At 42.6% G+C, this 15,565-nt stretch overlaps 1 protein-coding gene across 2 annotated transcripts in view; it reads left to right on the top strand.

Moving 5' to 3' along the window:
• The window catches only part of LMBR1 (limb development membrane protein 1), a 117,514-nt gene that overhangs the window by 99,982 nt on the left and 1,967 nt on the right, over positions 1 to 15,565 (top strand). For both annotated transcript variants that reach the window (XM_084786955.1, XM_084786956.1), the window contains one exon: positions 14,010 to 14,171. In XM_084786955.1, the coding sequence (XP_084643081.1) occupies positions 14,010 to 14,171 (162 nt within the window). The remainder of the gene's footprint in view (positions 1 to 14,009; positions 14,172 to 15,565) is intronic.

Genomic DNA, 15,565 nt, shown 5'->3' with positions numbered 1-15,565 from the left:
CAAAATCCACACTGAAAATTTCTCAGGAAAATTGTATACAATGTCATTAGATCTAGTTTCATTAAAGATGATAATAAATAAGCAGTTTCAATAAACTTATGTTTGATTACTAGTGTTCCTTATGTGTTTTCACAGTAAGTTTATAGATCTGGCTAGGATGTCTAAGAATAAAGAGTTGCTCAAAGTGTCCTGCACCACATGTCAGAGTCAGGAGAACAGCAGGTGATGGTCCTTAGCTCAGCCTCCTGTCAGGGCCATGTTTCCCAGTGCTGCTCATGGAACAGGCCGTGCTGGTCATGGCAGGCAAAGTGTAGTTCCTATGCTTTAGTTTGTATGAAAGTAATTCCTGTTGGGATTATCTGCTGAGAAGGAGTCTTAAGGTTCACTTTAAAATGTGGAGTGAAGATGCTGTTGTCAAGCTCTACAGTTACAGTAATGGTCTTGTTATGGTAGTTGAGTGAGTATGTCCAGTGGGACACATGCAGCGAGCTCTAAGACAGGGACTGAGACAGCTATCTCAGTTGCAGGACTCTTCTATATAAGCAAGTGCATGAAGAGATTGCTTTTGTGAAGAGCATTAAGAGTTAGATTGGACTGAAGAGGCTTCTGGCCATTTTTTAAAAAAAAAATCTAAAACAGTATTTTCATTAATTGTTGAGACTATCATGCATACATACAATGTATTTTAATTATAGTCACCCACTCTTCTATCATGTCCTTCCCCCATTTATTTATTTAATCACTTTACAGCCTGATTGCAGCCCCTCCCTCCTTGCTTCCCAGTCCCCTTCATGTCCCCCCTTTCTTCTTAGAGAAGGGGAGGCCCCTCCATGGGTACTAACCCACCCTGGCACATCAAGTCGCAGCAAGACTAAGCACATCCTCTCCCACTGAGGCCAGACAAGGCAGCCCAGCTAGGGGAAAGGGATCCGAAGGCAGGCAACAGAGTCAGAGACAGCCCCTACTCCTATTGTTAGGAGACCCACATGACCAAGCTGCACATCTGCTACATATGTGTATGGGGTCTAGGTCTAGCTCATGTCTGCTCTTTGGTTGGTGGTTCAGTCTCTGTGAGCCCCATGGGCTCAGGTTAGTTTACTCTGTAGGTGTTCCTGTTGTGCCCTTGACCCCTCCAGTTCCTATAATCCTTCCTCCCACTCTTCCACAAGACCCTGAGCTTGGCCTGTTGATTGGCTGTGGGTCTCTGGATCTGTTTCCTTCAGCTGCTGGAAGACAGTTATGCTAGGCATAACTGCAAGCATAGCACAGTATCATTAATAATAGTGTGAGGGGTTGGCTCTCTCCTATGGGGTGGGTCTCAAGTTGGGCCAGGTACTGGTTTGCTACTGCTGCTGATTTGTATTACTCATTAGTGTTGGGCCATTCACTGGAGCATGGTCAACCTACCTAGAGGTCACATCCTTATAGAAAAATGTCTCTCCCTCTCCAGAAATCATAAGCTGTCAATAGCTTTCCAACCAAGGTGGTGGGGGTCATGAGCCCCTCCCCACTCCATGTCAGCATGCTGCCTGACTCAATATTGTACAGGTCTTGTGCAGGCAACCACAGCTGCTATGAGGTCATCTGTTTGGAATCTTTCTGCCCCCTCTTCCTTGATGAGATCTGAGCCTTGGGTGGGAGCTGTGATACAGATTTTCCCTTTGTGGCTGAGCACTCCACAGATACTTAATTTTTGGATTTTGACCAATTGTGAGTTTCTATATTAACTACCGTCCAGTGCTCAAAGGAACTTCTTTGCAGAGGTCTGAGAGCTGCGCTAATCTACAAGTATTAGAGACAATGACTTTCGGGGCGGGTTGATACTATATAACAATAGTGTGTTCATCCACGGGACATATAAGTTCTCCAATCGTGGGTTCTTGGTCAGATTTGTAGTACCAGGCATACACTTCTTTCTGTGGAGCAGGCCTCAAATCCAGTCAGAAAGTAAATGGCCACCCTGTAACATTCACGCCAGTGTTGTGCCCTCCATGCTTGTCTCTCCATGGGATTGTTACTGTAGTTCACAGCTGGGTAAGACTGTTGATGGCCCTCTCTACCCCAGCAGCCTGTATACACCTTCTGCTATGGTGAAAATTAGCCAGTAGGGAGGAAGTTTCCTGTTGAGTGCCACCTTGATTTCTCCATGTGCTGTGGCCTAAGTGGTCTGACTGTGTTTTCAATCCTAGTCCCTTCTTCCGTTTCCAGAAGCCACTTTGTTTCACAGCTTCTAGAGGTGTGCGTGCATATACTCTATAGGAAATGGTATTTGTCACCTGGATATTACTGTTTGAAATTCTTTTGTGGTTTTGCTATTCCTTCAAAGAGTCTTAACTTCAGTGGGAGTTAAGAAGAAAAGGGCTTGAACTGATTTTCTCTGTCAGCACTTAGACATCTATAAACAGTTAATTAGGTCTTCATGTGCAGGCCACTGCTGACTCCTGGTTTCCCCATGCTGGAGCATTCAACATTCCTGATCTCACCTCCATTTCTCTTCTTCATTATTTCCACCTTCCTTCCACCGCTTTTCTCTTCTTTTTTTCCCCCTCTTCTTTCTTTGCCAGTTCCTTAACCGTCTCCTTTCATTGCTCTGTCCCTACCAGTCATCATTTGTTTGAAAATTCACATGTCTGATCACCTTCCCCCACTCCGAGCTTGCCCCATGCTAAACAAAGATGCACCTAACTCTGGGTTGCCCTGGGGTATTACTCTATGCCGCACGGGTCATTGCAAAACAGAGCATGTTGTCTCTCACTCGTCTTTGGAACACTTCCATCCAAGAGGCTAGGCGAATCAGAAACTTGAAAGTTAGGCCAGTGTCTCTGTCATCTTGCATCCGACCCCTTCCTGCCCACCTTGCTTTCTTCCTGAATGACAGAGGAACCCATGTGAAAGGAGTGGGTTCTGGGCCTTCTTGTCCTTTTTTTATTTTGAGGAGAGTAGCGTAAGAGGAGAGAGAGAGAGAGAGAGAGAGAGAGAGAGAGAGAGAGAGAGAGAGAGAGAGAGAGAGAGAGAGAGAGAGAGAGAAAGTATCTCTGAGAGACTGCTGGGCCAGCTCTGAGGAGTTCTTTCAAGAAAGGGGCAGACTTCATCTGCTCTGAAGGGCCCAGATGTTCCCATCTTTGGTTCTTTCTTGAACTCTGGCTGTTATTCTCCGTGATTAGATTTTAGATAATATTTAAGTTCATTTACTGAAGTTCATCCTACTACTTAAATAAATTGCCTTCAATTAGAAAAAAGTGAGTTTGTAGCAAATATAGTCATGAAAAATGATAATTTCAGACCCACTTCTCCATCTCTAAGCTTTAGCTCACACACTCCTGGAGCCTCTGTTCTGACCTTCCTTTACTGTGCCAAAGGCTCCTCGTTTTCTGAGGTGAAGTGAAATCCTAGCTGCAGGTAAAAGTGTCTCAGGTTCTTGTACTTTCAACTTGGCCATACACTTGCTTGTTTGAATTGATGCTCTTAAGAAACTTTACTTTCCTTAATGGACAAGAGCCCGCTTCCTGCGTTGTCTTTCCTTTCAGAGCCTTAGTGCATAAGGTCCTGTGATGTCAGGGAGGCTTCTCCTTGAAGATGGCTGTTCTTAGTGTAGATGAAGTAATTTCTGCAATTCTCCAAGTCATCTCTTTCATTCTCAGCTTGCTGTTTGAAAAGACCCATACAACAATAGCCAAAAGGTGGAAATGGCCTGTTGTCGGACAAGAGAACAAGCACACTGTGGAACACACATCAAGTGGGTTGTTACTTAGCCACGGAAGCCAGGCCAAAGAGACAGAGACAGGCGGTGCTTACCAGAGGCCTAGGGAGGAGGGAGGGAGAGTGGCTTGGAAAGGGTTTCAACTTTGCTAAGATGAGGGAATAGTTTCACACTCCTAAGATAAAGGATGTGGTGATGGTGGTTGTAAATAATCTGACTATTATTAACAGTACCAAGCTGTGCATTAAAATAATTATATTGGTACATTTTATGTTACATGTCTTTTTACCACAATTAAAAACAGAGGAAAAGAAAGTCTTGTTATATGGTGCAAGGTGGATGGAACTTGGAAACATGTCATGTGATACAGTCTGTCCACAAATGGCCAAATGCTGTATGATTCCACTGATAGAGGCAGGGTTGAGGAGAGAACCACAAGGGAAGCTGCCTTGTGGATGTGGAGTTTCCCTTTGGAGAGGCTCACTTGTGCCTGAAGTGGTTAATTATATGTGATGTGACTTCCATAACAGTTATATAAAAGGAAAAGCCATTGCTCAATATGTGCACAGTGAGTATCATCCTGTCCCCTGCCATGACACTGTCATGAATGTGGAGGCCTGACTGTTTGGCCTTGCAACCCCCTTCTAATTATATGACCATGGTAGTGCTCAAGGGGGCAGGTGAGAAGGACACTGCAGGTGGCCAAGGTGATACAGGTAGTGCCCACCCTGGGCACCAACTCCACCCATCTCTGTTCATCTCCCCTCCCCTTTCCTTCTCTCACCCTCTCCTCTTGGCAGTACTAGGGATGGACCTAAGAGCTGTATCCATGCAAGGTAAGTGCTCTACCACTGACTGAGCTACAGCCCAGCAGTCTTCTGATGAACATGCATACACTGGCATGGAGGGTCGGCTGTTGCCTGTTTATTGATGTCGTTGGTGTAGATGTCTTCTGCCATGTTGAATATGCCCTTTCTATCCCTGCTTTGCAGGAATTCTTACCTGGAAGGATGGTGGATTTCGTTAAGTGGCTTTTATGTGTCTACTGAGACGATCACATACTTTTTAAAAGTCTCTAATATGTTGAATTACATTAGTTCTCAAATGTTAATTAGCCTGCTGTTTCTTGGGTAGGCTCCATGTTCATGATGTATTATCTTTTTGGGGCTGATATGATGATGCTTGCCTGAGGACTTTTCATTGTTTTTGATGACATTGTTCTGTGGTTCTCCCTTTCTGTTTCAAGCTCCTTTCTGATTTTCACGTACGTGTGATGCTTTCCTCATTACAAGTGTTCAGGAAAAGACTCTCTATTTTCCCTGGGTAGTTTTAGACTTGTTTCTCCTCCTCCATTGCCCCGTTGCTTACTGATGATAGTGTCTGGTTTGGAATTTACTTTTGGAAAGGCTTTAGCAACGGTTCAGTTTGTTCTGTGGAAAGAGCCCTACTCAGCTTGAATAAGTTTTGCTAATATCAGCAACAGTGTCAGGTCTGTGGGCAGCTCCCTCAGCTACCAGGAGTGGAGACATAGCATTGGCACAGCTTTCTCATGTTTTCTTCCTCTCCTGAGCAGTGTGCTTACATGTGTTGATTTATTGATCCTCTCAGAGAAGCAGCTTTAATTTCATTTTTTCCCTGTCTCTACTTTCTAGTTCACTGATTTTTGAGGTCTTTTTCCTTTTCTGATATGAGTGCTGCTTGGCTGCAATCCCTTTCCCATTGCAGGTCCCCTCCCCTTCTGTGCGTTTCCCCTGGCCCCCTGGCTGCATCCCTATGTCCTAGCTGCTGCCTCCCAGGGCTGCCCCCTCTGTTGTGCTGTGTGTTACCCACCCATCCCTACCCCTTGCTACACCTTCCTGCTCCTGATCACCACCACACAGCTGTCTCACCCTTATTTATGTACCCCAAACCTTCATACAGAGCATTTTAATTTTCTTTTTTTTTTTTAATACATTTTTATTAATTTATACATATTACATCTCAGTTGTTAGCCCATCCCATGTATCCTCCCATTCCTCCCTTCCTCCCACTTCCCCCCTACTACTCCCCTCCCCTCCCCTAAGTCTGTGTCTGAGGGGGACCTCCTCCCCCTGAATATGCTCATATGGTATCAAGTCTCTCCTTGGTGACCTATTATCTTTCCTCTGAGTGCCACCAGGCATCTCCGTCCAAGGGACATGTTCAAATATGGGGCACCAGAGTTTGTGTGAAAGTTAGATCTCCTTCTCCACTCAACAGTGGAGAATGTCCATCGGCTAGTCCGGGTAGGGGTTCAAGGTTTTTACTGCCTATTTTTTCCTTGGCTGTCGCCACAGTTTGCAGAGGACCCCAGGGCCCAGACTCGCCTATAGTTTTCCAGGACCCACTGGATCCTTCCATTTCCTCTTTCTCCCAGGCTTCTCCCACCTAAAGTTTCAATAGGATGTCCTCCCCTCTTACCCACTATTCTGGTAGGTACAGTTTTTCATGGGGACGTACACCTTGGACTAGTGTCTCGATATAAGTGAGTATATACCATTTAGCTCTTTTTGCTTCTGTGTGAACTCACTCATTATGACAATTTCTAGTTCAATCCATTTGTCCACAAATTTTGGAAATTCCTTGTTTTTAATAGCTGAGTAGTATTCCATAGTGTAAATGTACCACAGTTTCTTTATCCATTCTTCTATTGAGGGACACGTAGGTTGTTTCCAAGTTCTGGCTATTATGAATAAGGCAGCTATGAACATGGTTGAGCATATGTCCCTGTTGTGTGGTAGTACATCCTCTGGGTATATTCCAAGGAGTGGAATGGCTGAGAAACACTTAAAGAAATGCTCGACCTCCTTAGTCATCAGAGAAATGCAAATCAAAACGACACTGAGATTCCATCTTACACCCATCAGAATGGCTAAGATCAATAACTCAACTGACACCTCATGCTGGCGAGGGTGTGGAGAAAGAGGAACACTCCTGCATTGCTGGTGGGAATGCAAACTAGTACAGCCACTTTGGAAAGCTATCTGGTGCTTTCTCAGAAAAATGGGAATAGGGCTTCCTCAAGACCCAGCTATTCCACTCCTTGGAGCATTTTAATTTTCATTTTGTTAAAAATACTTTTTCTTTTTTGACTCAGGATATTTTGAAGTATGAGATTTTGTTCCCAAAGATTTGGGAATATTTGAGAGATTTGCTTGCTAGTAAATTTTACTTTAGTTTCTCTGTTGATGTCAATGTGAAGGAATGCAGTGTGTGTGTGTGTGTGTGTGTGTGTGTGTGTGTGTGTGTGTGTGTGTTGAGCAGGATTTATAGCCAGTGTGCAAACCATGAGAAGAAGGAAAGGACATATGTTTCATCTGTGTGCTGTTTTTCAGTGTCAGCTCCACAGCATGGCAGGTGCCTTCTTGCCCTCTAGATCCACTTGTTCAGACTGCTGTTGAGAAAAGGACTATTATTGTGACCTTCTCTCTCTCCTCTACCTCTGTCAGTTTGTGTCACATGCTTTAAAGCTCTGGTACCAGATGAGATGCATAACCATGGACTCCCCAGCGCGCTGGCCCTTTGTACCAATGGTAGTGGGGCTCATTGTTTAACTGGTATAACTCTTCTCTGAATCTCCTTTGTGTCATAGCTGTGTACGCCTGTCTGGATCTGGATATTTAGAGCATTCATATCAAATTTGATTCCCGGTGTGATCCCGTCTGTTGCCTGTTTCTCTACATACCATCTCTCCCTTGTTCCCCTGTCTGCTTCATCTGCATTCTTACAGATAAACTTCTCCTTTTTTTTTTTTTCTAATTGACAAAGCTCTGAGAAGTTAACATCCTGGTACTTTAAGGTATATGCAATATTACAATTCTATGAATTGGGCAGTGATGCCCATAGGGTGTCAGCTGTAAGCTGCCTTGATTCCTTGGAATGCATATGTAAAAGGGGTATTGCTGCATCATATTAGAAATTCAGGTTTTAAGTTTTTGAGAAACCTTCATACTGATTTCCATTGTGGCTACAACAGTTTACATTCTAACCAGCAGTGAATACATTTCCTTCCCACCTCCCTACCCACCATGTTCACCAGCATTTGTTGCTTTTGGTTTTTGTTTGTTTGATAAAAGCAGTATTGACTGAGGTAAGACAGAATCTTACTTGTATATGTTTTGTAAAGATATTAGATTTTTTACCCCCAATTTCTCTTTTACCCCCAGGTTTCTCTTATAATCCTGGCTGTCCTGGACTCACTTTGTAGACCAGGCTAGCTTTGAACTCACAGAGTTCATTAAAGGTGTGTGCTACCACGACCAGTTAGACATTATTGTGTGTGTGTGTGTGTGTGTGTGTGTGTGTGTATTTATTAGTCATTTAAACATTTCTTTTGAGGCTGGGTGTGGTGGCGCATGCTTGTAATCCCAGCACTTGGGAGGCAGAGGCAGGCAGATCACTGTCAGTTGGGGGTCAGCCAGGTCTGCACAGCCAGTTCAGGACAGCCAAGGCTATACAGAGAAACCCTGTCTTGAAAAATTTTTTTTTCTTTTGAGTACTGTTGGTTCAGTTCAGTTGTTCATTTGTTGAATTACTTGCTCCTGTTAGAAGAATTGATGGCAAAGATTTCTCCCTTTTTGTAGACTCTTTTCATTGTTTCTTGCATCATGAAGATTTCTAGTCAGATGCAGTCCCATTTGTTTCCTCTTGCTTTTGTTTCCTGAGCTGTTGGGGTCCTGTCCAGTAAGCCTGTGCCTATATCTTGTAATATTTTTCATACCCTTAGTCTAGTAGTTTTAAAGCTTTAGGTTTTTACAGCAATTTTCTTTTTTTCTTTTCTTTTCTTGGTTTTTTGAGACAAGGCTGGCCTCGAACTCACAGAGATTCACCTGCCTCTGCCTCCTGAGTGCTGGGATTACATGTATGCCCCACCATGCCCGGCTAGTTTTACAGCATTTTAAAATCTATTCTGAGTTGATTTTTTTTTACAGGGGAGGCAGGATCTAGTTTTGGCTCTTAGTGTAGACACGCAGGCTCCTGTAACCTCTTGTTAAGGAGGCTTCCTTTCTCCAGTGCTGTTGGTTCCTTTGTCAAGAATCAGATGGCTGGGGCTCACTTCTGTAATTCTGTTCTACTTTGTTGGTGTCTGTGTCTGTGTTTGTGCTAGTACCATGCCGTTTTTTGTTACTACAGCTCTGTGGTCCACTTTGAGACTTGTGCAACATTTCTTGCAATGAAAGTCTGCTGGTAATAAGCTCCATGCTGTTTGGATGTGCGAGATGTCTTTATTTTGCTGTAGTTTAGAAGATATCTTTGGACATGAGACTTTAGATGATTATCTTTCATAAACTTTTAAGAATATTCTCACTTTGTTTTCTCCTTTGCATTGCTTTGACAAATTTTCTCTTACCATTATTTCTGTTCTCTTTTCTTGTAGAAGGTTTAGCCATTTGATTACTGTGTGCTTAGTCAGGATCCTTCTCAGATTTTTTGCTCTTTGAGTTCATTATGCATATGTGTCATCAAATTTGAACTATTTCTAGCTGGTAATTTCTAGGCCAATGTGTTTTCAAGGAATTTATCCATGTTTTTATCTCATAGGGACTCTGTGTATGTGCACTTGTGTGTACATGTATGTGGGGGGTATTATGATATGTGTGCATTTGTGTGTGGCATGTATGTACTTGTGTAGGTGTTCATGCATGCGTGTGTGTGTGTGTGTGTGTGTGTGTGTGTGTGTGTGTGTGTATGTGTGAGAGAGAGAGGGGGGGGAGAGAGACAGAAAGAGAGAGAGAGAGAGAGAGAGAGAGAGAGAGAGAGAGAGAGAGAGAGAGAGAGAGAGAGAGAGAGAATAGTCCAAAGGTCAGTCTCATGTGCCATTTCTCAGGCTCTGTTCATCTTAATTTTTCAGACATGGTTTCTTATAGGCTTTGGGATCACCTGAGCAGAATAGTCAGACTGGCTGGCCAGCAACACCCAGGAATTGAATCTATGTTTTCATAGATCCTGGGAATTGAACTCAGGTCCTCATGCTTGCCTAGCAAGAACTTCACTGGCCAAGCACCTGGCAACTCCTCTCAGGGACTCTGGGTAGTAAGTGCATCATTAGTCACTATTAATTTCCTTGTTCTGTGTTCTTTTGCTCTCTTTAAGTTTTCCAGTCCCTGCAGTATCTAATGAGCTCTTAATGCTATCAAGTTTACATTGCACAAGTTTACATTGTGCTTTTCCTTTATAGGTCAACTCCACGCCTTAAAAGTTTTTTTTTTTTTAACTTACTTGGTAAGTTCAGTCTTGCCTCTAGCTCCTGAACTATAGGAGAGGCTGTGGCCACTGGGAAGAGTCATTTCTGGGTTTCCTGCTAAGTTCTCTTCTGGGCTCCGCTCCAAGCAGCTCTGCTCACTAAGCTGTCCTCTTGCTGAATGCTGAGGCCCCTTTCCTCGGGGAGGGTGCTGGCCTTGTTTGCTCCTCAGTGGCCTCTTTAGGTAGGATGCAGCACCATTCAGGGGCTATTTTGCTTGCTTGTCATCTCTCAGCAGTCACTGTCCTTCATTACTTGATGTCCAGTGTCTCACAAACCATCATTTAGATACTACATCCAGTATTTAAATTTATTCAGGCAGGTGGGAAACTCTTGTCCCTTTTATTCCCTTTTGGCTAGCAATTGAAGCCTGCAGTCATATTTCTAATTGTTATAATTTAACAAAAACATATTTTCACAGTAAGACGGAGCATAGGAATACTCTGATATAGGCAGCTCACAAACAAACAAACAAATAATTTTTAAAAGTGGGGGCTGACAAGGTACTCAATGGGAACTTGCTGCCAAGTCTGATAACCTGAGTTCAGTCTCTGGAACCCACACGTGGTAGAAGGAGAGAATGGACTTTCTCAAGCTGTCTTCTGACCTCAGCATACTTGCTGTGGCACATATAGATCCATGCACATAAGATAAATAAATGCTTTAAAATTTAATGAAATAAAAATGTTAAAAAGGCATTAGAAGTTAGCCTTTGATTTTGAATTGCCATTCTACCCCCAGAGCAGAAGCTTAGTTTTGTAATGAGTTTGTGTTTCATAAGCAGGACAGTTAGCACACTGTGCCTGCTTATACCAGCCCTGAAAGCAAGGATGTTTAGAATGATTGCAGATTTTATTGCTTGACTGTCTCTAGGCGATGCTTATTTTAGACATTATCTTAGCTAAATTTTTTCAAAAGTCTGGTTAGGGGGAGGGAATTTGAAAAACATAGTGAGGGTGGTGTTGGAACTAATCATTATTTGAGTTTAGAGATTAATTTTTAATACAAATTAATTTGATAAGAACACATGGATCGTCTTTGGCACCTTTACATTAAAATCATGGGTGTTTTGGGTCAGATGTTTGTGTACTAGGCCAGCTTGTATACTTTACTGATAACATCGCTTTCAGGCCTTTTGTGTCCTGCACTTTACAAATGCTCTGAATGGCCTCCTACAGCTTCGCCAGCATGAACATGCTTGCTCTGAGTAGAAGTTGACTCAGGTGGGCTAAAGAACATGTGTTCTATTGACTTATACAGTGGGTGGGGCAGCCTGCACTAGTTCTTTTAAACATGTGAATAGAAAAAAAGGTTGTTTTTGAAGGAATTACTCACAAAACATTCTCAATTGTGTCTTTGTGGGGGAGGCAGTACATTGCTTGTCATGAAGTGTTGTACCCAGTTCATATGACCCTGTGCCTCACTGCTGTCTAGTAAAGCCTCTGTGTGTGTGTGTGTGTGTATGTGTGTGTGTGTGTGTGTGTGTGTGTGTGTTGCTTGTCTTTTAATAGTGATGGGATGGGTGAAGACCTTGAGATATTTGACCACAGGTATTTACTAGTTTAACCTTGTTGTATTTTAAAACACAGTTTTAATTCCATGTATAAGTTTGGAAATACTGTACATTTATATAATAAGCTTTACCTCAGTATTGTTACTTTTTCTTGTTGATAATTTTAATTTGAAAAAGACATTTTTCTTATTTAGTTGTTGCTGGGACAAAAGCCACCTAGCCAGAATTTCAGAGAAATGATTGTTTTTTGCTTCTAAGTAAAGAGTTATATATGCTACCTAGAATAATCTTTTGGTTGGTTAATATCAGTCGGGTGTTACAGTAAATATAAAATGTTAATTATGTTTATTATTAAAAGCTTACAGTTACTGTGGTGGTTTTGTTTAACCTGCCATCAAACAATAAAAGTCATAGACACCTGATAAATTTTATTTTATTTTTCTTTTTGGTTTTTCTAGGCAGGGTTTCTCTGTGGAGCTATGGCTGCCCTGGACTCACTTTGTAGACCAGAATGGCCTCGAACTTGAGTGCTGGGATTTAAAGGCATGCACTACAATGCCCAGTTCCTGGTCCATTTTAGATAAGCCTTATGTTACCTGGGCTGTGCAGATATAAACCCCTTAGGCTGCCTTGTAACCACCCAGCACACATGCCATGCCATTGCTCTAGTCATCCCTATCTGGGCTGTTCCCATCCAGCATCCACGTTAATAGTTGTTTTTCTCCATGCCAATCAGAGTAAATTCCCCCTGGCCATGTAGTTCTCTCTATGCTAACTCATGGCCGTCCTGCTTCCTCTTCTTTCCTCCTCCTTCTTCCTGTGGTGATCCTCTCTCTCCTCCCCAGCAAGCCTACCTAACTCTGCTCTGCCTAAGTGTTTAGGCAACTTTATTGAACCAATCAAAGATAATTTGGAGGCAAAGATTACAAATATTATTTTGGAGTACATGAGCAAGCACACCTGGGGGGAGGCAAAATAATTATCAATCAATCACAAAGCACCAGGCCATGCTGTTACAGTCAGTTTTTTCCCTGAAGTACATCTGGAACAATAATGTCTTCAGACCCAACCCTGTAAACTAGCATTTTTGTTCTTCTCGGGTTTCTGTATATGTCTGCCTGAAACAAAGCTTTTGAGCAAGAAACTGTCCTTCGCCTAGACATCCTGTTAGGTCTGATCCCTGACTTTCCAGGTGCCAAGTGGGTCCATTTCTAGGGTCTGTGACCAACTTACTGTTTTAGAACTTCTGTGCTCAATGTGGGGGGAGGGGGATTACCTCTGACATGAACCCGTGTCCCTGATTTGATCTCTTCCCCTTGGTGGAGAGGCCCTGCGGGCACACAGAGGAAGGGGATGCAAGCTCTCTGGATAAGACCTGATAGGCTATGGACATATGGTGAGGGGGAAGGGTCCCTTCTGTCAGAAGTCTAGGGAAGGAGAATAGGGTGGAAGTGGGAAGGGAAGATACAACTGAGGGGATGACAATCAGGATGTAATATGAATAAACTATATTAAAAATATACTAAAAAACTTCATTAATCTTCACTTACTGTAAAAATACTTGGGCATTGTCTTTCAAAATTACTCGCATTGGTTGCAGGTGGCAGGGACTTACTTAAATGCCCTGTTTTTACTGCACTGTTTGAGTAGGGAGATTTCTGCTGTCCATAAGCTACTCTGTGAAGCTCTCAGTAGTGTTTGATGGAATTGTGTTGGAGCAGGGCTGAAAGCCAAATTCAAATGTCATTTGATGATGTAAGAGTGAGTCAAAGGCATTTTTGACATCACTCATAAAATCCGTAAATGGCCTATAGCATATGCAGAACATAAATGTACAGTCTGATAGAAGTATCTGTTGATTCTCGTAACTCTTTGTTATAGATCCATACAGCCCCATGTAGTCCTGCAGCGTCTTCCGCAAGACCCCACCATGCCCTCCTTTTCCACTCTACTCAACCACCTGACTTGTAGGATTTATTTACTTATCTGTAGTCAGAAAATCTTACCACTCATGCTCTTTCTGATGAGTATTGGACCTATGACACATACTCTTTTAGTTAAAAGACTTCAGATGTGTGTGTGAATTTAAGTAACTTAAATCCATGTGTGATGCAATCCTCACACACTCCCAGTTTCCCTCTCTTATCTCATACATCTGTAGTGTTAGGTTCTGCCAGTGGTGCATTGGAAGTATTCAGTTACGTGATGAGTATTAAGAGTGTGTAAGGTGTTGCCACTGGAATTGGGCTGCAGGGTGGGATAGACATCATTTGTATGTAATGAGTGGGGAGAGCTGGCTCTAGTGAACGGCTCCCGAGCTTGCTCTTTAATGCAGGCGAGAGCCCTAGACAGGTGGTGGCAGGAACATGCAAGTGACAGGCCCAGACATGAAGATCAGGGCTGGCTTGGGTTGCCCTGATGGAAGACATCTGAAAAGTCTGTGGAGAGTCTGAGCTCATTTCAATTGTGTTTTGTTACAGATCTGAATACACCTCGCTTTATTAAAAATTTCTAATTATTATTATCATTTTAAACAGGAATTACTAGATTCGATCTACTTGGAGACTTTGGAAGATTTAATTGGCTGGGAAATTTCTATATTGTATTATCTTACAATTTACTCTTTGCCATTGTGACAACGTTGTGTTTGGTCAGAAAATTCACATCAGCTGTACGAGAAGAACTTTTCAAGGCCCTAGGTAATCTTGAGGTTTATGGGCAATTTTTTTTTCTTTTTGCTAATCATGACTTTGACATTTGAGTCTCTATTTAGTTTCTAAGTGGGCATGGAAGTCAGTTGCATGCTTGACTGGTTGTGATTGGATTAGAATCATGTACTGCTGGGCCTCATCTATAAGGTGTGTGAATTGGAACTGTGGTGATTCTTATGGGGCCTCAGTATAGGCCCTAGGACATCCTGAAAACTTGGGACTGGCAGTCACGCTTGGTTCTTACCATGACAGTGATGAGAATGACTTGGTGTCGAAGGCCATGTTACTATTATTTACTTGAAGCTTTTTGGGGATGGGAGCTTGGATTTTCTAAGTATACAAGCAACCTATGATTCTCTCCAGTAAACCAAATAAAAATGAAAAACAATGTTAGCATTCTTGGTACAGTCAGGACAGGGGTTTTGTTTTCATTGTGTTGTGGTGGCATCAAAGCCTGCTCCAAGCCACATGTCTTGTCTGCACCACTCCTATACTCATGCTGAACATAGTCCAGGCTTGATGCTTTAGCATGAGCAGCACTCTGGAAATCTCCCAGGCTTGCGGCATCCACCTCCATAGCAGTAAAGAAGGTTTCCTATGGAAAACCACAAGAAACCCTAGCACTGATTTGCCTGACACCACTTGAATGCTTCTGTTCCATATAGATTGTGGTTTTACTTGTTTCAGGAGACAGCCTCAGTAAATTCATTAAGGCCCTAATTTCAAAAAGCTTAAACTATAGGAGCAGCAATAAACCTTCTTATAGCACTGACATTATGATTTTGATGTTTAAAAGGATGAGCTTTGAAGAAAAAACACCAGGTTACTATTCCATGTGTATTTTGTTTGTAGCATGCACTATGAGGGGATAGCTGATTGACATATTGCCCTGAAATGAAAAAGCCACAGCTTAATGGAAACACCAGATAATTTATGAATTTTAGTGCCTGGGTTTCACAGGAATCAGAAACTCTCAGACACATGTTTAGTTGAAACATGATTTTTAGCTAGGACCTCAGATTGGTTCCAACTTAGCTACAACTGAGATGGCTGTAGTGTATAAATGTTGGCGTCTTGCCGTGGCTCTTCTGCTAAGGTAACAAGTCAACCTGCCAGAGGCCACTGTGTCATGTCAGCAATCTACCCATAAGACACAGTGGTGTTTTTAAGACTTGTGTGAAACTTTCAAGAGATGTTTGCTTTCTTTTTCAAACGTTTTCTATTATCTTTTTGTATATTATTTAGGGGGCAATTCCCTGTAGAGAAAAGATCCTCTTTAAATATAGGTTCAAGTGGTCCAAGATGTGAAGTCTCACCTTATTAATCCATCCCTAACAGGTCTTTTCAGAGAACATCTGCACAGTGGCCATGATGGTTGTGTT

The sequence above is a fragment of the Acomys minous genome (assembly GCF_964271855.1).
Source record: "Acomys minous genome assembly, chromosome: 6".
NCBI lineage: Eukaryota > Metazoa > Chordata > Mammalia > Rodentia > Muridae > Acomys > Acomys minous.
The sequence above is the reverse complement of the archived record's forward strand: the minus strand, read 5'-3'. Positions and strand labels throughout refer to the sequence as shown.